Genomic DNA, 24,640 nt, shown 5'->3' with positions numbered 1-24,640 from the left:
TATATATATATATATTATGCTGAATAATGCGTAAAATTTTATATATTTATAATACTACGCAAAGTAAATATTAATAATTGATAAATAAAATGTTATATGACTTTAATCTGGACTATTTTTAACTAAATTTTATTGTAAATTATTTCAAATTAAAAACTATTGCATTCTAAACAGTAGTGTATAATAGTTATTTATTGTATAAGTGTTTTAAGTAGTATTTTTTAAATTTGAAGAAAAAATATGCAATCTATGTGGTTGAAGCTGGGGTTGAAGTATTCGATATTGAAGGCTACTATAAAGGTCTACAAAAATATAACAAACTTACTGCTTATTTGAAGAGTGAATCGAGAAGATACAAAGCAAAAAAAGCTGCAATATTGAAAAGAGCACATCTTGAAGAATTTTTGACTGGGGCTTCCGATAAAGAATATTTAATTATTAAGGTAATATCCCTTCACCTTTTACATGTTGTTAGGTATATAGTGAACTTTGAATTGCTTTAGGTTAAATTAAATTCATTATAGGTTTATTATTTTTTCATTATCCTACTAGTGAAATAAAGTTACTTTATTCCACTAGTGGATAAAGTATCACTTTAGCCGGTTCATATGTGTGGATAAAAGTCCGATTATAAGGTGATTGTGGATAAAATAATATACCACATGCACTAGTATGAACCAAAAAATATTTATAATTAAATTATAAATTTTTTCATTGTTGGAACAAAATCCCATTAATGAAAATATTTTGTAGATACAAGTATTACTTAAATCTAAGTATTAAAAATGAACTGCACAAAAAGAGTCAAATTATGTCTATCTTGTTTGCACCAGTACATTATAACATTGCTATAATTTTTTAACTAGTGTAAATAGTTCGTACATTTGTAGCTATCAAGTTCACGTAGTAGGCTCTGGATGTGTGTGGCGTCACGTAATAATTAATGGCATCGCAACGTAGTCAAGCAAATTGCAAAGGAAGCATTATTTATAACCTAATTTTAATTGTTTTTAACAAATTCTGCATGTATAGTAAAATTATAACTGAATTAATGGTATGTCAGATTACAAGTCCCATTCATTAAAGTTCATCATATATGTATATACATAATATTGAAACTCTAAGAAAAATATTGGAAGCCTTAATTTCCACCATGAATTACAATAACTTTTAATGAAATGTGGCTTACACATTCGCCTGATTGTAATTCCATTGAACACATCTAAAGTACACTAGAAAGTATTTCCCGCCCTTGCTGAGTAGCTGTTAAATGTTATTGGTCTCTTACATTGACTCTGACAATTCTATCGCCTTCATCTAAGTAATTTAAGAATTCTAGAATGTTTATTTTGGTTATAATCGTTTATTATTATATTATAATAGTAAGTGTACGAATTGTGTGTACAATTTATTGCTTTATTTATATTTATTGCTCAAAAATTATCTCAGATATCATTCCTATATCATAATTACAGAAAACAGCTGTAAACAAATTTCAATGATACAGAAACGTAAAGTTGTATGGTGTACTATAAAGTTAATTAATTTTAATCTTCCGCTGTGCTCAATCAGTAAATTCTTAAGCTGATAGTGCCGGTATTTAGCCTAAAAATGCACAAATAAATCTTCCGTATTACACAAATTACAATAAAAATGAAGTGGTGTGACTTTTTTGGGTAAAGTAAATTTTCCACATTTAAGATAGAACTCGAGAATTCTTATATTTTACTAAAAAGAAAAAGAAAACTCTATTTACCGAATCCCTTCCCTTCGTAGACCTCGTGAGTTATGAAAGGGCACGCAGGGTACACGGGCTGACATTTATTTTGTCCATTGAATCCCCGAAAATAACTGTTGGTGTTGGATAGATAATTATTTAAAAGGAATAGGCACGTACATAATTTACTAGTACCAGCGGGGTCTTAAAAGATATTTAAAAGCTTAAAAGTTAATTAAAATTATCTGGCAAGGATCTCGAGAAATGACCCTTGGTAGTTAACAGTCGGATTTTTCGAATAAGAAAACGTATAAATTTTAAGGGCTCTTCTTTGGACCAAGAATGCAGTCGAGTGGTCTTTTTGAAGAATGAAAACTAGATCTTAACTGCTCCTGTAAAGGGAATATGTTAGTAAATATGATATTTCCAAAATTTAGAAAATAATTAAAAAAAGTATCTAACAAGTGGCGCAAATAAGGCTCATGTTAGATTAATCCACTATTATATAATAGATTTATTAATTCTAAAGGCCTAAAAACTTTATTTATCATTGGTTTATAAAACTACTCTTGCATATCAAACTGAATACTTGAGATTCCATATTTTTCAAGCCACATTGTGGGTTGCTTTTAATTTTTATTGCGGCTTACTATCTGACCGCATTATAATTCGCTTTGCGCTTATGCGAGTACATAACATAAATAAACTTGTTGAAAAGTTGAGGTTAAATGTTAAATAAATTAATTACTTTACGATTTTTTTATCTATACGAGATTGAAAATTATAAACGTAAAAAAAGTCCATAAATTGATGTAATTGTCGCTAGTAAACTAGTAATATATCTTCAGCTGACAACGATTTATCATTGCTAAAAGAAAACAGTATTTAATTAATCAATAGGAACTTAATTTAAGTATTTCTTTCTATTGAAATCGGCATATTGTAATTTATAATTTACTACTTTATCACGATCACAGTTTGGAATAAATAAAACTAAATTAGGGAAATATTTAAAGTTAAATACATAAATTATTTTTTTGTGTACGAGATTGGAAAATAATAACGCAGAAAAATCCATATATTGATATAATTGTCACTAATATCTCTATACGATAAGAGTTTATCGCCGCGAAAAGAAAACAATATTTAATCAGTAGCGAGTTAATTTTATTTTATTTATAATTGATAGTAAAATTCTAAGATATTTTGTAGGGACTATTTTAAATTAATTAATAAAATAACCATTTCGATTACTGACGAACATCTAAAGTTAATTCATAAAATTGTGAAAAATAGAAAAATTAAAAGAAGATAATTTGCGAGAAGGGAGCATTCTAAACGATTTTTTTCAAAAAGCTAGCCACTAATAATTAACTAAGCAAAATTGTAAATAAAAATTGCAACTGGTACAAGTAAAAAATTGACATAATTGTATTGCTGATTTAAATAAAGTATTTCCTATTTTTGTTATTAACATCACTTTGGACAAAAATCAACACGAAATACACCCACTACAACATAGCCAAGTCATTTCTGCAGTATGATTGTCAAGTAGCTGTTTTTCCAAGTGCAATTAATAGATACCTTAATATTAATAGATGTTACATTACTTTTATATCGTCTCAACTTCCAAAACAATTAAATGATTCATATAAATCTTCAAGTATTTTTTAGTATGTAGTTTTTAATAAAGAAGCATATATACTTTTGCAAGCACTGGTATAATATATATCTAAGTATTATAAAGTGTATGTGTGTGTGTGTGTACATGTGAGAATAACCCCAGTTTCTAACGCAACCCTTTCTAATCTCTAATGTATGCGAGCACGAGTTTAGCGAGGCCCCTTTTCCCTTAGCAAGCTGGAAGAAGGCTTGTAATTTTTCATAGTCATTTGCATATCAATCGGCAAAGTAACTAGAGAGTGTAACACCGTATTGAAAATGGGCTTATGAATGGTTCAGAACGTAGATATCGAGATGGTAACAAATTTATTATTAGTATATCAGATAAAGTAAATGATATGAATTATTACTACATTAAATGTTATGATGAACTGAATTGAAACAATTAAATTGTAACACGACTATAAATTATCGAAGGAGGAAAAGTGAGGGTTATAAAATATAGCGTTGTGTTCAATTTTTCATAAAATTATTCATTTTAGTATTCACCATACCCTCCATCTTCAACGCGAATTTCGTTGTTCGCTCAACAATAATACATACATCCGTGATAATTTTTTCTGTGAAGTTGTAAGCGTGTAATTTTAAAAATTGTTACAAGACGCTATATGTAGGTAAATGTCGTGGCAAAGATTTAAATAGTTCGCGATTTATTTTACTGCTTGTAATAGTATTCACAAAAACCGCAATATGTACACAATAATAGCGTCTATATTCATGACCTATCAAAAATGGTAAAATAAATAACAATTAAAGCCAAATTGAAACAGTTTTCTTTTAAGAACGGAATTCTTCATAACTTTTATGAAACACTTCTGTAAACTTTGGTTTCAATATTCTTAGTTACTAGAAAATTTAATGTAGAAAACAAAATGATTGTGAGTACTACAAATCGGAAGCATCATATCAATGATTTTAAGAATAAAATTTTGTTTCTAGAATATCACTTTAGTTATAACCTTCAATTTATGTGCATACATAAACCTCCAGTCATAAATCTAACAGTATTTGTGATTGAAAATAGAACCTTACATAGTGACAGGGTTGAAATGAGGCCAAGTTCGCCACCTTGCTGAAGTGCTAAGGGATTTCCACTTGCACTTATCTTTATAGAACAGGAATCCAGGGAATGATAGACAAGGACAGAGATAAAGGAGATTAATTTACTCAACACATCGACTATTTACAAGGATGTCGTCGAGAGAGAATATAATTCACTTATTCTTAAATATACTTCTTTTTTTGTATATTCATAATGTGAGACTCTTGTTTAAATTCAAAAGATTAGTGAAATAATAGAAAATTCGACGTTTTTCAAAAAAGTTGTGTATAGTATCTTTTCGTAAATATGGACTGACTATATATCAACGATAATGCAGTGTGTTCACTTTAATCCCATTCCATTTTCTAGTTTCCATATTTTTTTTAAATGAAATATAAATATCGTTGAGGATATTCTATTATATTTATACTTTTTCCTCAAATATCCTGTCATGTAGGCTTCCTTTTAGTAATCTGGGTAAAACCCATTGAAATTGCTTATTCCAAATTATATACAAAAATGCTGATATGCATTCACAAATGCGTTTTATTCTGATATATTTGTTTTACATATGCAATTTGCCGTAGAATTTTTTTTATAAATTAAACAAAACTATTCCATTGAAAGTATATTTTTCATTTTTTTGTGTTTATTTAACTGGAATTAGTTTCGTTTTATTTGCACATTCTTAAAACATAATAAAGGGAAAAGCGAACTAGACACGGAAACGTGAAATATTAGCACATTTTTAAAAATTTTTCTTTTAAATGTTTTATTTTTAATATTTCTAAATTGAAAGTAAAAGTATCTTAATTAATGATTGATTTTATTCGTTTTTCTTATTGGTATAAAGTAGTAAAAATATAATTCAGTTATTTAAGAAATATATATAGATATTTTAAATTTCTTGAATTAAACTCTACATGTTTCCCTTATTATTCTTATTTACTGCATTTATAAAATTTTTAAAGAATTTTCCTTTACCACATTTTAAAAAACATTGTTTCAAAATTTTGCAGGAAATTAGCATTTCTTCTTTATATTTAACAACACAATAATATTTTCGACACACATTGCAAGACGTACAATAATTTTTTTAAAATATATATTTTTATGGCATTCTTCATAATTCTGCATATGAAATATGCAGCAGCACGTTAGCAATTGTTTCCTGATTTTCAAGAATTCGAAGGTGTTAATTTAAGGTTAATCATTTTCATTTCTCAAAAAAAAAAAAACAGATTGAGTTTCATTTCACCGGTTCCAACTTTTTACCGCGCAGCATCTAGCAATGCAAAAATTACTCACTTACACATAAGGTTGCATCCAGTAGGTCAGAGGCGAGTGGTGCCGAGCCCAGCATCACCCAAACGCATCCTAAAATCGCCAAAACAAAAAAAAAACACTGAGATACGTCCCTTGGCGGACACTGGCGCACAACTCAATCCAGTCAGTCACTGTCGCACCACAAGATCCAGGAAAACAGTCGAAACGCAAACCACTCAAAACTCACCACCAACAAAAGAACATAAACAAGCGACGGTGTCGGGCGCCTGCTGCATAGATGCCGAAACACTCATCGGCGTAAGACAATCGACGGCCGAACGACGACTTGATTTTTTTGCTGCCGGGAAGGGAAGATCTGTACGCGCTCTCTGCACTACCGCGGTGTAGACGTTGATAATAAAATGCCAGCGCTGGCTGCCAGTACCACGAGCTGCCCCCACTCTGTACCTACCCTTACCTGTGAAGTTAGACGCGGTGCGGTTGCGCGAACGAGATCATCGGGACCGGCGACAATTAAAAGTTTTATCTGTCCATCTGATTGGGGTCCGCGGTTGATCGAAACAATTGACGATAAGATGGGACCAGATGAGATTTCTGTCCCAGTCCGCGATAAGGTGGGATTTTCCGCACTTGGGCCCCGATCGGCGCCACATTTTTTCGAGATTATTTTTATGGCCCACTTATTTGGTCGGTCATCCATTTTCTCATAAATTGTAATCTCTATTCGTATATAAACAGTTCATGTGATGTTCCGTGCACACGATTACTTGATCCTTTTATCCGCAGTTGTATCAGAATACGTGAAATCAACAGTGTCCACAGTGCAACGGAGACTATTCCATAAACTTCCAATTAGGAGCTGTTTTAGACTGATTATTTGCGTATATGTCTAATAGACAGTTCTCAGTGAGAGTTTCCCACGATCATTCTCAGCTTGTTGTTTTTAGCGTGCTTCAGGGGTCTGATCTGGGTCCATTACTCTACATCCTCTTTACAATTGATGCTTAACATGGACAGACTTTCTCTGCAGATGATCCTAAAATGTTCTCAAATACTTTGGTGAGTTTCCAATCACTTCAGCGTTATCGGAACAACTTAAAACTACTCATCGATATATCAAAGTGCAGTGTTCTCCATATTGGAACTTACAGGCTTCACTATCCGTACAATATAGTCCGTCCAAAACTGGAATATAATGCGTTAATTTAGTCTCCTGGCGATAAGCATCACCTTGAATCTGTCCAGAGAAGAAATTTACTAGATAGCTACTACCTCTACTGATGAGGAAAGATAAAATGAACTTTTCCTGTCGCTTCTAAATCAGAGAAGAATTCGAGAAGAACTTATTCAGGCTTCTCCTCTTACTGTCTTGTATGTTCCTATTGAGTGAAGACGAACTAATTCATAAGTAAAGAGAACGTTTTAGATTCAGAAGTCGCTGAAACTTCTCTAATGGAGTATTTTACCTGTGGAATTATCTATCTAACTCTGACTCATTCATCTGGTCTTGGTCTCCGATCAATACCACATTTTTTAGTAATTATTATGGCTCACTTGTTTCATAGGCGATCCTCTTTACCAGGAAGTGTAATCTCAGTTTACAAATATAAACAAGTTGTTCCTCCTATACAATTACTTGATGCTTTTATCCACAGGTGCATCCTAATACATGTACAGTCAACAGTATAATGGTGAATCTCCGAGAAACTAATTTAGATTACCAAAAAAAATTAAGGTTACAGCTACAATTTTGCTCTGGCAACGTAATCTTGCACATTCCGTATTTTTCTAACATGGGTATGCTGTAAAATAGCTCAAATTAAAATACTATCACCAATAAAGGAACTAACAGAAAGAAACAAAACCTATGCCATGCATCAAAGGGGATTCTGATAAATTGAATTTTTTGTTGAATTGGTTAACCTTACCCTACACCCATTAAAGGCTTCAAGCAGCACATTTCGAATCTAATGAAGTTTTTGCTGTAAACGACACATTAAGGAAATCATTACAAAAGCTTGATCATCTCAAAAAATTTTTCTGGAATCTTGTTTTAAAATATGTAATTTAAAAAATTAAGTAGTATTGAGTGTATATTCAAGTTATGATATGATCTTAGATTACTGTTTAACTTTAATCTTCTAAATAGGTTCTACAATACTTTCACATAGCTACTGGCTTCTGGTTTTGAAATATTCGCACATGAACAATATATCTTATTTTCCTACTGAAAGAATTTACACTGACTACTAGATCATTATTATTCAGATGAAGTCTAATTAGCAGTCATGGTGTATCGTCATACTCTTGTTCCGTGGATACGTCATCTAATCCTTCGACGGTAAGTTTAAGAATTTACTCAAGAATTTTCTCAGACCAATTTTAGGCATCTTCATTCATCTGTTTCTGCACAAGAATCTTTATAACCTAAATAGCAACGCTATCCCTAAAGGGCTACAGATGGGACTAGGTATCCTAGTTGATTCATTCAAATTTTACACAGTATCGCTGGTTTTCTTATCCCGATACCAAAACTTGACATTTAGACTAAGAGGCAATTTTTATGAACCTCATCAGCTTCAGACTACTAGGTCATTCTTATTCAGATGAAGTCTAATTAGCAGTCTTGGTGTATCGTTATACTCTTCAGTGGATACGACATCTAATCCTTCGACGGTAAGTAAGTAATTTATCTTATTACTTACCTTCATTCAAGACTTTTTTCAGACCAATTTTAGGCATCTTCATTCACCTGTTTCTGCACAAGAATCTGTATAACCTAACTAGCAACGCTATCCCTGTAGAGCTACAGATGGGATTAGATACTCTTGATTCATTCAAATTTTACACAGTATCGCTGGTTTTCTTATCCTGATACCAAAACATGACATTTAGACTAAGAGGCACTTTTCTGAACCTCATCAGCTTCAGTTCCTATGTCTATTTTTGAGCCGTTGGTACACCAAACTAGAAAGAGAACTAGAACTAGAACTTTTCTTTAGAAAATTGTACCAAATAGTCAACTGGCATTTCTAGAAGAGAATTTGTCTTGAATTTATTCTTGGTATACTCTATCCGACACTTGGTAGGTATCTAAGTGGTAGAAAATATAATCTCTTCAGTCCTCCACATATTTGGAAAGCGAATTGAAGAACGTTTGGCATTAGATTTTGGTACGTTTTTATAAAATTTGGAGTTCCAAATCCTATTGCTATCTTTCATTGAAACAAACTATTAATCCAAAATATTAAAATATTCTCTCATCATGCTTCTCACATTTATAATCTACTTGAACTGTCCAACCATATCCGGAGCCAACCCAACATCAATCATATGTCGACCACCGTGTATAACGAGATACGCATCAGTTTCAAGAGATATTAAATAGAACAAATATGACGCATAGGTAGCTCCGAAATATTTTTGGGAAAAGCAAATGAACTAACTGTGGCGTCAGTATCAGTCAAAGACCTACATACTGGTTGCCGTTCTCAGAAAATCGTCGACGTATTTCATACATCCCACACAGAGTCTTAAAAAATGTCCCAACTGCAAGATGAACTTTCGCTAAATAAGAATTAAGTACTCTTTCGGTGGAACAGTTATCTAATCGCAAAGCCACAACTTTCCCCATGCTATACAGGGTGGACATTTAATAGTTTTTTTTATTTTCGTTTGTTATTTACTGTGCTGAAATTGAGACAACACTTAGTTTGACAGATAAATTGATACAGGTGCCTTATTTCTACTATGTATCCACATGTTTATCAATCTTACGCTAACAGCTACAAAAGTGTATGAGATTACTGTAACGAAGTCCAAGAAGTATTGGTTGAGGAGGAACGGCACCTTAGCCACCGCGCTCTCCTGATTTAAACTCTCCGATTTTTTTATGAGATTATTAGCGTACAAGACATGTACAGGGTGATCGATTTAACCGAAGAAATGAATTTTTCTGGGAAACGGCCGAGAAAAATAAATTATTTTAGTAACTATTTCGTTTTTGCTTACTTTTACTAGAAGTTATAGCAGAAATACAGAAATTATCTTTACGACGCTAGGCGTCGCGGCGCTTCAAAAAATGTTTTTCCAGCAACATACATTTTTTAATATGTTACGATAAAAATCCCTTAATTTTGAATATTTTTCCTCTATAACATTTTTTTATGTACCCATTATTTAAAAAGTTACGGACAATTCTCTAGTGAATTTCTCAACCTCATAATCAGCGATATAAATCTCTTTCAATGCTCTTGTTGGTTCAATATATCAATAACTATGGTTCTATTTACAATGAAAAACGTATTCACTATAAACAATTTAATAACACAAATGTGTATACAACAATTATATAATTTGTAAGAATAAACCCACCTATCATAATATGAGGGAGACCAAACAATATAAAGAATATTAACTGAAATACGTAAATAGAAAAGGAATATCAACTGAAATAAATAAACATAAAAATAAATAAACACAATACTTAATGTTTTAATAGGTGTTCAATGTGAGCAACATTATTATTTAAACACAATTTGTAACGTTTTCTTAGTTCACTGGACGTTACTTTTTTAAAATATTGCCACGTATTTCAGGACAAGGCGTAGTGATTTTCTGCTTCAAATGATTAATACTGTTTATTTTAGTTTTATACAAAATATTTTTTAGGGCTCCCACAAGAAGAAATTAAGAGGGGTTAGATCTGGCGCTCTCGGAGCAAATTGTAAAGGGCCACTAGTACCTATCCACTTATTTTCAAAGTGCAAATTTAAATAGTTTTGAACAACTGCAGCATTATGGTAAGGCCAGTTGAAACCACAGGTGTCTCCTAATTTGAAGTGGCACATTTTCTATAAAAATAGGAATTTCATTTGCAAGAAAATTGCAATACCTTTGTCCCGTTAAGACATCATAAAAATATGGACCTATGAAATGGCGCCCTACAATTCCACATCATACATTGACACTAAAGTGACCCTGCCTTTGAACTTCTCTAATACTATGTGGGTTCTCATCCGACCAATGATGAGTACTTTTCCGGTTTGAAATGCCATGACTAATAAAATGACTTTCGTCTGTTCACAAAGTGTGGTTATACAAATCATCATCTAATGCAACTAAGAACTGAGAAATAAAATTTATTCGCCGTTCAAAATCTCCAGGATTTAACTGTTACACACTATGTATTTTATAATCGTGAAATTTTTTAATTTTTAAAACTCTTTGAATTGCATTATATGTCAAATTTAACTCTCTCGAAGCCTTTCTAATTGATGCTTCAAAATGATTTTTCAAAATAGTTTATTATAATTGCCATATTTTCTTCAGGGGTTACTGTTTTTTGTCTCGCCCTGTTAGCTAAAAATGATTTCTTATTCTGACGGAGAACATTTTGCAATTTGCTAAATATTTGATTATTTGGAAGATTTCTATCGGAACATCTCAGTGCGTATAATCTTTTAATGCATTTTTCTGGGCTTCTCCGAAAATTAACAGCATATTCACTTTTTCGTCATGGAAAAACATTTTATTACTGCTACTGTTCAGTAACTACTACTAATAACACTTCAAAACTTAATTCTGTAAACTCTATAACGATTATTAAAACCTACTGACACTTCTCATTGAGAATATGTCATATGAAAACCAATACTGTTTTTTGCCTAGCCTGCTTGCATGTATTCAAAAAATAATAAAGTTCAACGAATAGAATTTACTACATTTATTAGAAATGTGTGGCAAAAACTATCACAACAGATAAAAATTTGGCAGTTGTTTTTCACTGTTTAGTTGCATTGGAGAATTACAGCAAAGCTTTGAAATTATAGTGTCATTTAATAGGTTTATATAGTTTTATGATGGTGTCTTTAATAAGTATTTTGTTAATACAAAGTACGATTTAGGAATCGACAACAGCTTTTTAAATAATGGGAACATAAAATAATGTTATCTAGGAAAAATATTCAAAATGAAGGGATCTTTATCGTGACATATGAAAAAGTGTATGTCGCTGGAAAAATTTTTTTTTAAGCACCGCGATGCCTGGCGTCGTAAAGATAATTTCTGTATTTTGACCCCACCTTCAAGTAAAAGTAATCAGAAATGCAATAGTTTCTAAAATAATTTATTTTTCATAGCTGTTTCCCAGAAAAAACTCATTTCTCCAGTTAAATCGATCACCCTGTACATGCCGATTAATATTAATATTTTCGAAGTTTCCATTGATTTTTATCCATAATGATGTTTATACGCATCCACTATGTATCTCACTTTTTTTTTGGAGTTGTAATTTATCCCGTATACAACTTTACGACATTTTGATCAACTATAATAAGTTAGTAGCATAAAACGTTACTCTAAAAAAAATTAAACATCACTTATATTTTTTCGCCCTGTATATCCCCATTCAATATTTTGCAAAGTCGTAAGCCAATAATTAATCCTAGATAAATAGCGGGCATTTAAAAAATAAACGATAACCATACAACATTTGTCGAATATTATGCTGATGTTTGCACAAGCAACAATAAGAATTTTTTGGACCTCAGGTAGGAGCAAAGGGAGCAAACGGTTGGCGGCTTTTTTTTGGATCTCAGTGGCCGGCACGTGGGACGTTTCAGAGAATCGACTATAAATTTCCCATTGTATCCTGACAGCCTAGCAGCATATTTGTATCGAATTCTTTTCGATTCTGACGTGTGACTTTCTTTCCGGCAACATGGGGAACGGACCACGTCAGTTTTATCAGCTTTATTCGTTTGTTAAATGTGAAAATAGTACCTCAGAATAAAGAAGATTAAAGCGGATCAGCTTTGATTCGGAATGGTCACACACAGCGATGCAGCCTGCTTCTTACTGTACAGGGTGAGCCGAATTTTGCACTTTAAGGTGTCACGTGTTCCACTTTCCAGAAAAGTTGAATGGTGTAAACCAAGATATATTCTTCTATAATTTCTTTTATTTTTCCTATCTTTAGTTTCATCTACAGTTATCATTCATGTCCCACTTAAATCCAAACTTATATTACTGCCAGTTTCTTTTCTTATATGCAATACAATGGACACTTAGGTATATGTTCCATGAAAATAACTGGAATTGTCACATATATTCAAATATTATACACTTTGAAGATGAAGATTGTTATATAATAAAATTACCCAGTACGGCAGCTGTAAAAGTCGGCTTCTCATATGTATTTGAATTCTTACAACAACTTTTATCCTGATAGGAATCCCAGTACAACAAAATCGTTTAACAAAACATATTATTGCTGTTTATATACGTGCTCTCTCTATATTCGCGATGAAAAGACTAACCAAAAGGATGATATCGGTTACGATTCTCATTCATGCACTTTCTCTAGCTTTAAAGTGCGTGAAGTAACTTATAGTACAGAGGCGGTACCTACCAGTGTCAAGTTCGTAGAATTGCCTTCACCTACCTGGTCCAAGGCACAGGTACCTCTTTTTTGTGCTTTGCACCTCTGCAAAGCTAATAACTGAATCCAATAATGTCTTAACACTATTTGTGTCAATTGTGGGTGGATTTAACAACTGCTTTATGGTATTATCGTTAAGAGTAATTTTAAAAGGTCGGCTTACAATAACATAAACGTGACTTTGCTTTGAGACAGTCAATACTTCTATCTGAGAACAATGTTGCAGTGTGTAAGGTAGATAATCGCTTTCTGTGGCAGGAAAAATGTACAATGTTCTCAGATTTCTGTTTAGGCGTTAATATTATTCGGTCCTGGAATATAGGAACTGAAATTCGGTTTTCTGAAATCGTTCGGAAATGCGTATTTTTCCATCTCCCATGTCTCTTTAATGCAACTAAATCTGCCCCAGTATTAACCAAAATGGTCGCTGAGGATCGACGGAAATAATGTCCTGTGTATTTATCTGCATTCGGCAAATTTAAAAATTTTGGGACAATAAATAATTGAATGTTCGTTGTTTAAAGTGCATAAATGTCATAAAATACCTACTTGTCATTTTTCAATACAAACGTCAAACGTAACTTTTGTGCTTACAAAAAGTTTTCTCATTCAGAAAAAGTTGATATGTAGCTAATTTAGGGCGAGTCACAAAATAATTCAAGAAGAGCTGTAGAATTATATCGAGAAAGGTATCCAGAGCGCCTCATTCCTGATCAATGATCATATAACCTTTACAAGATTGGAGGCGACCTTTCGATGAAATGAAGATGCGTTTTCTGTTCGGAAAAATCAAATAATTGACCGAAGGGTAAGAAACAATGTTAATACAGCTAGACTGTTACAGTATTTCGAACAAAATCCACGAAATTCTATACGGCAGGCTAGCCGGGAATTGAATTTGGATAAATCAGCCGTTCAATGAATTTTAAAGACCAATGGGTATCGAGTATTTGTCACATTAAAAACAGACTTAACTTTGTAGCTCAAACTGTAGTAAATGTAAAAAATGTTTTTACGTTTACTACAATCTGAAAAGTCGGATCTGTTTGTCAGCAATGGTTTGCCAAACTGATCCCCACATCCCAATCCAAAACCAAGTCCATTTTGGAGTAAATGTATGGTGCGGCATCATCGGTTGGCATTTAATTAGGCGTTATTTTTATGAACATACATTGAACAGCGTGAGTTACCTAAATTTCCTACGAGAAGAACTTCCTGCTCTTCTGGAGAATATGCCTTTGCAGCTAAGGAGAAACCTATGGTTTCAGCACGACGGGGCTCCACCACACAAGGCCAGGATTGTGCAGCAATATTTAGATAACATTTTCCCAGAAAAATGGATTCGGCTTAATGGACATATGCAGTGGCCATGAAAGTCACCAGATCTAACACCCCTCGATTTTTTTATGAGGGGATTTTAGAAAACAAGGTTTACAAAATACCTTCCCGAGACATTAATCATTTGAAATAAAAAATCGCAAACGCTTGTAATGCGTTAAACGGCGAAATGTTAATAAACGCAGCCCACAAAGAAGTCGGGCGAAGATTGGACTGTGTCTTGAAATAAGAGGACGTCATATAGAGAATAGATTGTAATATATATGTAGTATGAAAACATTTGCCTTATTTTTTAAGTTTAGTTATTGTTATCATCACCCTTTTTTAGCTGTATTAAAGAATTATCGAGTTTAATCCTTTTATGACATTTATGCACTTTAAACAACGAACATTCAATTATTTTCCAACGACTACTTGATGCTTCCACCGCTAATGTGATTTGTAGGTGGTATTTCTTTTGAGACTTTTCCCTAAAGTCACATTTTTTCTTCATCATCACTGACCATTTTAAATCAATTTTAATATATTTTAGCACTTACAGGTATTAAAACGAATTAATTTGACTTTTATCACAACAATTTGCATTGTCATCCGGGACTGTATTGCTTTTACTACTAAGTAGTAAGTTCTAACAAAACCTTTTTTTTTGTAAATAGAAAATAAAATCTACTTTACGTACGGTGGTACAAAAAACAGTTTTCGCGCTCTATTCCAAAATTATCGTTTTTAATTTTGATTGCAACTATATTTTTTTGTTATTAGTTCACTGTCAGGTAATTCCGAAATGTTATTCATAAGATGTTAACGGCGAAATAAATCAAACGTAGGATATGAATATTAAAATAATGATATCATGATAACCGTCGCAGAACCAGTTTTTGTAACGTAATATTAATTTTGCTAAATAATAAATGTTGGTCTAGATACGAGTAATAATGTATTATAATTAGATCATCTCCTATTTCTCACGCGAATGTTGTCATTTAACTTGAAGTAAGTTATATACAGCTGAAGTTTATTAGATCAGGTTTGTAAATATATACTTTGGGATTGTGGCATTAAATCTTAATTGAACATTTAAATTATAATATATAATGTAGTATTATAGTGAAATGTAACATGTAAATATAAACAAATCATAAAACATAAATGGAATATTTATAGAGGCTAAGAGAATAATATTTAATTTAAGATTTGTTATCTCCATCTTAAGATATGCAGATAGCATTTTTTGGGAGGAATATTAAAATTAAAGCCAGGGATTAAAACGGAATTAAGAGTTCATGGAAGACAAATCTAATAACATTTTACAACAGTTATTTTTAGCACAAATTTTGCCTCGAGAAATTTATTCAGTGTTTCGTGATTTATTTCTATTCTTTTGTTCATCAAGTTCAATAAAAAAATTATTAGTTCGTTCATATTTAATTTTTAGAGGCCGCTCGAAAACATTTTAGGTACACTACTTTTAAAGTTAAAATAATTATGAGTGACCTTTAGAAATTTAAATATTGATTTGAAGTTTTCAGATTTGAGATTTTTTTCAACCTAGAAAATGATAAAATAACGAGAAAAAAAATGTTTTAAAAAAATTAAAATTTTGACGATTTTAGAAATTTTTAAAAATCTTGAGCGACCTCTAAAAATTTTTTTTGAACTGATTTTTTGAGGGGGCTCTTAAAACATGATAAACTAACATATTTTCACAAGAAACACAAAAAAAACATTCGTATTTTTTGGGCCACCTTAAATTGTTTCTATAATAACTGTAATCACAAATGCGTTCCCTTGAGATTAAATCCTGTGTGTTGTAGATTTACACTGAAGCAACCAGCAGTTAATATTGGCCGTTGTTGGCGCTGCCTTTGAGACTGCAGAGCAACACTGCGTTTACTATATAGGTATAACAATAAAAAGTTCCTAATTTTTGTCTGACAACACAGTTATGTTCCTTCTTAATATTACTTTGAAAATACATCAATACTACACTAAAGCATCCTGTACATAAAATCACATTGTCAGTATTGCAATTATATGTTACGTTATCGATATTTTACCTAGTACAATTTTTGTTTTATAAAATTTAGTTAATATAATAAGAAGGTAGTTTTACTCGAGAGTGATTTTATTATTGTATATTAGAGCAGACAAACGTGCGAAAAAATTGAACTATAGAGCTGATGGTATAGTAAAAACATTCAGTATCTCTATTGCAAATGAATATTATTTATAAAAAGACTCAGCAAAAAAGAAAAAATCAATTCTGAATAGAGCATTGGCTTAAAAAGATGCATATTTGATTAATTAGTAGAGCTCGGGGTTTTCATCGGCTAGTCATAGGCGTGTTCGTCGTAAACAAATAAATAAACAGGTAAGTATAAATAAAAATAAATAAATAAATAAACAGTTTATTGGTTAGTCGACGTTTCGGCTTTATTTAAGCCTTCTTCAGGACAATCCAAAAAAGGTTTTCCGTGTAACAAATAATCTAAATAATGGGGAGTAAAATAGGTAGTATGTTGCTGTATCAAAATAGTACATTACTCGATGTTGATTAAAATAAATAAATTTGCGTAATTTATCAGCGAAAGATTTTTTACCCCTTGGCGCGTCCGACGTTATTAAAATATTAAAACACGTATACACGAAGCAAACGCGACGCTAATAACTGCCGTGATTACCGGTTTCATATGATGCGCTGTAGCTAAAGGCCCACGCGACGGCTATGATCATCCGACCGAGGCCCGAGCTATATTGATCAGAGAATATCGTTTTCTCCCTTTAGAAAAATAGTGGTAGATATTTCTTCGACATTCCACAGATTCTCAAGAAGCTAATTTCTCCACTTGCTTCTTCAATTAACTAAAGACGAGGCAATCGAAATATTCTCGTGCAGAGGCCATGAGGTGTCACTTTTCTCATAAATCGTCAAGTTTACGCACGGTGCCCGGCAGTCGCGGATTGACGGCGATGAGGACGGATAGCTGTCACTCGACAGGTTGCCGCTCGAGATGTCTTCTTCTTGGTGGTCCGCCATTCGACATATCGCTAAGCCCGTCGAGATTTATAGAGATGGCCGCGTTTATAGTTTCCTTCCAGGAAAACCACTAAAATCTCTTATTATTCGCGTATTGTTTTAACAAATAAACTTTCCGATAGTCGATTTGTTGAACCGGCGCACGCTGATTTCTGGGAAGTGGGTTTTCGCAATTCATGTTCAACTTTTATAAATACTGAATTACTATTAGTTGTAGATTCAAGATGTTAACGTATAATTATCATTCTTGTTCTACAAAACAACATCCAGTGCAACCAAGTTACAATCCGTTTTCTGTTAAATTTACAGATATCATAAAAGTAAAATTAATATAGTCACCAATTTTTCACAAAGAATTATTTTACCTAAAAAAAAAAAAAACGCTAAACATCATATGCCATAAAAATTCTGTATCTTTGGAATATCCCATTTAAAAGGTGTCCCAGAAGAAACCCAGGATTTCATATGAGGACAAAAAATGATTAAATAAAAAGTCAACTCTAAAATGGAAATGCCCCTCATACATAAAAAGGGTTATTGTTTTGAGACAAATTCATAAAACAACAAAATTTAATATCTTCGTTATCTTGCGACCCATGTCACAATACTTACAATATAATACTATTTACAACATGCCTAATTTTATTGAAATAATTCGTAAAAACAATCAAATACAATAAAAAATGCTGAAGATAAAAGTAACAAAGTTGAGGCTATTAAATTTAGTACAACTTAGTATAAAAACTATTCAAAATGACCACCCTTTGTAGTTCTTAAGGGCTATTTTTTAAAACATTTATGGTATTTTGGATATGCCTCCACAACTCTTCTTCAGTGGTAGATGTGGAATCACGCACTGTTGTTTTAGAGTGCCCCAAAGATAATAGTCGCAAGGTGTTAAGTCTGGTGAACTTACATGACAGTTTTCTGAAACATTATCCTTCTATCGATCCATCGACGAGGGAATCTTTGGTTCATATACTGCCGGACATTTACAGTGAATTGTGATGGAGTATCATCATGCATAAACCACATGTCAGCTCTGAGTAATAACGGCACATCTTTCAATAACTCGGGTTTAGCAAAAATTCTAAATAAATTTTCCCATTCAGTCTATTGGGTAGAATAACAGAGCCACTAACAATGCTATCAATGATCCCAGACCAAACATTGATGCGAAATTCATGCTGATAATGTTTTACTTTGATAGCATGTGGATTTTCTTGAGCATACACATTGTGAATATTTATTATTCCGCTTCTAATAAAACGGAATTGGCAGGTACAATGATTTAAATATCAAACTGAAATTAATTACAGACAGTTAAAAAGTCAGAGTCAAGGTGCGGGAAATCAAAACTCAAGAAAATTTATCATAACGAAACAAGTCATTTATAAAGTATTTAAAGATATTTAAAGATAGATTCGGTAAAGTGGAAGATTGTTCACAAAAACTTTTCAACGGTCATTTGTTATCATATTTATGAAATAACACATTTGTCAGTGTCAGTTTCTAAAAAGCTACGTAAGAATTAACAACAATATGCAACAATTAAAAAACAATTGAAACAGACATATGATATAAATAAACTGAATATTAAAGAGAAGTAAAGTAATATAATTACAAGAAAGTAGTAAACAAAAGTAGCAGCGCAAGTAAAAATGTCAGCAAGAATTTGTCTGGGGAAACATGAAAAGCCCAAAAAATACAACAATACAATAAGAAGAAAAATCCACTTAAGTTGAGGAATATCAACGGCAAATAATATTGAATATACATAAGAAAAACATTAATGCAACCAAGTCATAATACAATGGAAAGAATAAGGAATATAATGAATTCAACACAAACCTAAACAAGAAAAAAAAAGTAAACTACCGAGATATCAAAAAATCAGATAAGAAAATACACCATTGGGCCTGATTTGAAATGGACTGACAAAAGTGAGTTCAGTTTTAAGAATTTCTCAATACTCGTATTAGATTAGTTAGTTAATGTGAGCTGTCTCCAGTTAATTAGTAAGTAAAATAGTTATATTTTAACACCATATTAAGAGAAATAAAATAATTTAAACATAAATTTTTTGGTCGCCATACTAAGAGACTAAAATAAAGTAATAAAGTGACATACCAAAATATGTATACAAAGTGCTTTCTACGGATTACAGTGATTACAGTGGATTTGATGGGTCTTCATTTAAGATAAGAAAATATAGTCAAAAGAAGCCGTAAGCTTAATGTAACAGAAAGGCACTATTCTTACTGGAACATGATGCTCAATTGTTTTTTTTTATATAAGAATATAAATCTCTTGTGAAAAATTAATTAGTAACGAATTTTTTATATTTCCGATTTAAAGAATAACCATTATGGTTGATGTTTCTCCAGTTATGAGTGGATTCCTAAAAACGCCAGAAAAGACCTTATTCTGGTATACAGGGTGTTAATGAACTTATGTCAAATATTTTTGCCACATGTCCGTTATGTCAAAATGAGGTAAATACAGGGATTTGTGTTGAGTATAATGTAATTTCAAAATCTGACCTACTTTAACATTGCAAGGTGCCACCTTTTGAGAACTGCTGATTTTCATAGAAGATGTTCGATGTACCCACCATTTGTTTGCACACAAGCTTCAACGCGACGTATCCAATTCGCTCGCAAGCGTTGCAACATTGCCACGTTCTCTCGAATCGTATTACAAGCTTGGGCAATACGATTTCGCAGTTGGTCGATGTCACGAACTTCCGTGGAATACACAACCGATGTCCAAAACTCTTTGCGCTACATTTGAAAATATGGCTATTAAATGAAATTAAATCTCGAAAAACAGCATAGCAATCACTACAACAATGTATTTCAAACTGACTTTCGAATAGAGTCCCTCTTCATAAGAAACCTACAAACTCGTAAAAAGTGTTAAATAATTTTTTTGTAAGTACTCGCCGTAACTTTTTTCTCTATGATCTTAAACTTCCGATACAAGTTTGCGACATCATTTAACTCAGTTTTGCTCCTTTTCCACCCCTTTAAATTTTTGACATAAGTTCATTAACAGCCTGTATAGTCAGATTAAATTTAACTTACAAGACAAAATTTAGAAACTTAACAAGGCCTCCAACATACTGCCTCTAAAATTCATGGTGCATATTTTTTGTACCAGCAAAATAACCAGAGTGTCTCATGAAATTAAACGAGAAGCAACACATCTCGTGGAAACTGATATTTACGTTGGTTTATGTCTCTTGACGTTTTGAGCAACATGTTGTTCCCCTTCAGAGGAAACTTGAGATTAATTCCTCTGCCCCATATTTATATTTGCTTTGTGTTCTGGTCCATGGCATTTTGATACATGGTTTAAAGTCACATTCCTTGTGAGCTTAGATTAGAGAAGGAAGCTATTGATAATACCACCCGATTTCCTCTTACAGCGTCTAGAAAGGGCGAATACAATTTTGTTCCAACTACGGTGAAGCTATGTCCTAATGTATATCAGAAATTTTTCCATGCTGTTATACTATTGCTTCAGTTTCAGAGTTGCTCGACCAGCCCAGAAATTAGTAACCAGTTTGTATACAGATGTCATTTTCTCGTTTTAAAGACGGCCAAGAAATTCCATTTTGTCTATGTAAGAAAAACATAATCAATCAATCATTTTCATCGCCTTTTTATAGCCTGACGACAACACTAATGATATTTAGTGTTCGATTTGAACATTTTCTCTCGAGAGGTATTCTACTATTCATTTATAGAAAAGTTTTATGTGAATCACTTCAGACCTGAGTAATAGTTATTTTGGTTTTATGAATGCACCAGCATGACTCTTTTTGTGCAGGTGTATGTTTAAGAAGTATTTTTAATGTCCACCCAAGTGATACCTTATATTTATTAATTATGTGTCCTTAGTCTAGTATGAGACAATTTAAACAAGGTAATGAGATCATATTTCTAAAACCACATCAGCTGTGGAGCCAATATTTGACCTTTAGGTAATGTGAAGGGAAAATTAGTGTCAATTACTGGATCCAATGAAAAAAACACAGTTGATTAATTATTGCATTAAGATAAATCGCTTAGCCTTGAATGACATTATTGTAGCTATAAGGGGTACAGTTTCTATTTTAATTTATAAATACGTAAATCATCGACGACGAAGTTTGTCACCATCTGTCATTCGCATTTAAAATTCATGTTTTGTTTGAAATGGTGGGCATGTGACAAATTCTAAATATATTCGCTATGAAGCAGTTCTTCTGTTTATACATGGTGTTAAAAGTTTGACTGCCGTAACTTTAACAGACGATAGGATTCATTAAAATAAACAAATACCTTATATGATATGGGTTCTAAACTCAACCATTTCCGAGAAAAAAATTATCAAAATCTCCAGCTTCATGTACAAAAGCTCGATTAATTAAGGAATATTGACATAACTGCGTGCATAGAATACCACAAAATACAATGTTTATCACTTTTTTGAACATCTTTGTGCTTAATTCTAAAAAATACACAGCCACACACAAAAAAAAAGTTGGGTATACTTTTTATGCGACACGAATCTGGGGTCAGAATTGGCCCATCATGTCACAATTTTTTCCTAACCTCAAAAAATACTGAAAATTGATAATTTACTGGGGAAAATTTGGAAAAAAAATTATTTCCACATCAAATAGTACATTTTTATGTAAAACACTCTGCTGCTGAATTTAAATCCACTGTCAGAATTGAGCTAGAACGTGTGGTTTTTTTTCTAACCTCAAAAAACCGAGCAGGAATCGCTATTTTCAAATTCTGATCGGATTTTGACCAGATTTTGTATAAAGGGTTTTTTGGGTCGCTGATTACGAATATGAATTCACATTGTAAAAATTCAAAATGGCTGATCCAATATGGCGGGTGTACTTTTTTGGAATCCACCGATTTCAGTAAAATTTGGCATCATAAGGATTGCTGGTTGATCTCACCTTCATTAATCACACATCTGGAGCCAGATTTTCATAAATCAAGGTAAAAGATTCCACTCCGTCTAAAAATGTGACTTCGCTTAAAAAAATTACTTAAGGACTCTACACATGTAATGATGTGTAGTGTGATGTGCTTATTTCCATGGGACAAGACAAAAAAGTTTCTACTTTATTCTTTCATTTATTTAGTCGTGCATGGGCTTATGGTTTTCCAATCAGATTTTTTAAACTACTATGCAGTTTTCCTATGGCATTTAGATGCTTTTATTTCTTAATAATTTTAAAGTTCAAGGAAAAGAACACATTACTGCCACACAGCACATCACTGCATCTGCATGCCTTCAATCTAAAAATGTGACTTTGCCGAAAAAATGCCGTCTACTCGGCCTAAAATTATGAGTCTGCCTACAAATTTTACCTTGATTTATGGAAATCTGGCTCCAGATGTGTGATTAATGAAGGTGAGATTAACCAGCAATCCTTATGATGCCAAATTTTACTGAAATCGGTGGATTTCAAAAAAGTACACCCGCCATATTGGATCAGCCATCTTGAATTTTTACAATGTGAATTCATATTCGTAATCAGCTATCCAAAAAACCCCTTTATACAAAATCTGGTAAAAATCCGCTCAGAATTTGAAAATAGCGATTCCTGCTCGGTTTTTTGAGGTTAGAAAAATAAACACACGTTCTAGCTCAATTCTGACAGTGGATTTGAATTGAGCAGAGTCTTTTACATAAAAATGTATTATTTGATGTGGAAATAATTTTTTTTCCAAATTTTCCCAGTAAATTTTCATCAATTTTCAGTATTTTTCACAAGTTTTTTGAGGTTAGGAAAAAATTGTGACGTGATGGGCCAATTCTGACCCCAGATTCGTGTTCAGGAGGCCAAACAACTACGGAAAATATGTGTCACATAAAAAGTATACCCAACTTTTTTTTTGACTGTGGCTGTGAATTAGCGTTGTAATAAATTTAAAATTCGATAAAATTCATATCGAGCAATGTGACAACGACACGGCGGATAACACAAGGTACTAAGTTGTGCAGCAATACGCAATTCAGTTGGAATTGGTATCTGGAATTGGAGCGTGTCAGAGTGTTTTTTGCGTACCACTATTTCCTTTTCTTGAGGTGTTTTCCAGCGAGTGCGCAAATATTGGATTCGAAGGTGTCGTGCGTGCATCGAAAATGGTGGTGGACATTTTGAGCACATGTTGTAGTTTGTTTTGTACTGTACGTTTAAGAATTACTAATTTTTTTTGGTAAGTACCTAAATTATTTTTAATACGTATTGGATGACGTGAATCTTTGGGTACTTTAATTACATATTTTTCAAATTCATAATTTGATTAATTACCTACTGTAATCTATACCTATAATGTACCTGTAATGTTACCTATAAAATCAATACATTTTATTTTATTTATTTAAAAACTGGGAAACAATTATCTTGAAATTTACTAAATGTTTCATAATAATAGTTGTTTATATTTTTGTTATTCCGTAGGACAAGTCTGCCACGTACACACGTGGTGTTCATCAGCTGTGTAGCATTAGGGGAAGCGCTGTTGTCATGTTGTGATGAAACTCCCCAATATTAATACTCGCTGTATTTTGAAAACTGTTAATCTTACGCCCCTGTAATATACAACTTATTTGCTGAAGTAATGGCAGTCAAACTTCTTACACCTTGTATTTGGATGGATTTTATCATTACACATTTTCAAATTACACCAAATGGTCAGTATTAATTCAAGTCGTAGAAAATAATACGTTGTTGAATAGAGATTGTCCCACATAAGTGACTTTTATAGTACACAAAGGATTCTCATCGCGATCTAGATTATGTGACTGTTTTTATAAACATCTTTTGTTGCACCTACTAAGCATGCTCCACAAAGATTAATAAAAGGGAATTTCGGGTATTTTAATCCGGTAATTTTTAAATGAAATGGAGATGTGGAATTTTATATGTACATATTTTTCGAAAAAAGAGAAATAGATAAAGAAATATATTCACGTCAATTTAAATGAACTCTGCAATTTCATTGAATTAGATGCAGATGCATTTTAATGAAAAGAATGTATTGTGCATCTATGTCCTAAATGATAGACAGAATATTT

General features: G+C 32.3%; 1 protein-coding gene across 3 annotated transcripts in view; it reads right to left on the bottom strand.

Moving 5' to 3' along the window:
- The window catches only part of LOC108905742, a 157,886-nt gene that overhangs the window by 49,475 nt on the left and 83,771 nt on the right, over nucleotides 1–24,640 (bottom strand). Inside the window, exon 1 of one of the 3 annotated variants that reach the window (XM_018708750.2) lies at nucleotides 5,751–6,102. The exons of 1 other annotated variant lie outside the window; for it this stretch is intronic. In XM_018708750.2, the coding sequence (XP_018564266.1) occupies nucleotides 5,751–5,758 (8 nt within the window). In that variant the 5' untranslated portion in view covers nucleotides 5,759–6,102. Of the gene's footprint in view, nucleotides 1–5,750; nucleotides 6,103–24,640 lie in introns of those variants that run through there. One more of the 3 variants, XM_018708749.2, reaches the window with a different exon arrangement.

The sequence above is a fragment of the Anoplophora glabripennis genome, unplaced genomic scaffold (assembly GCF_000390285.2).
Source record: "Anoplophora glabripennis isolate ALB-LARVAE unplaced genomic scaffold, Agla_2.0 scaffold31, whole genome shotgun sequence".
Taxonomy (NCBI): Eukaryota; Metazoa; Arthropoda; class Insecta; order Coleoptera; family Cerambycidae; genus Anoplophora; species Anoplophora glabripennis.
This window is presented reverse-complemented; position numbering and strand designations above follow the sequence as displayed.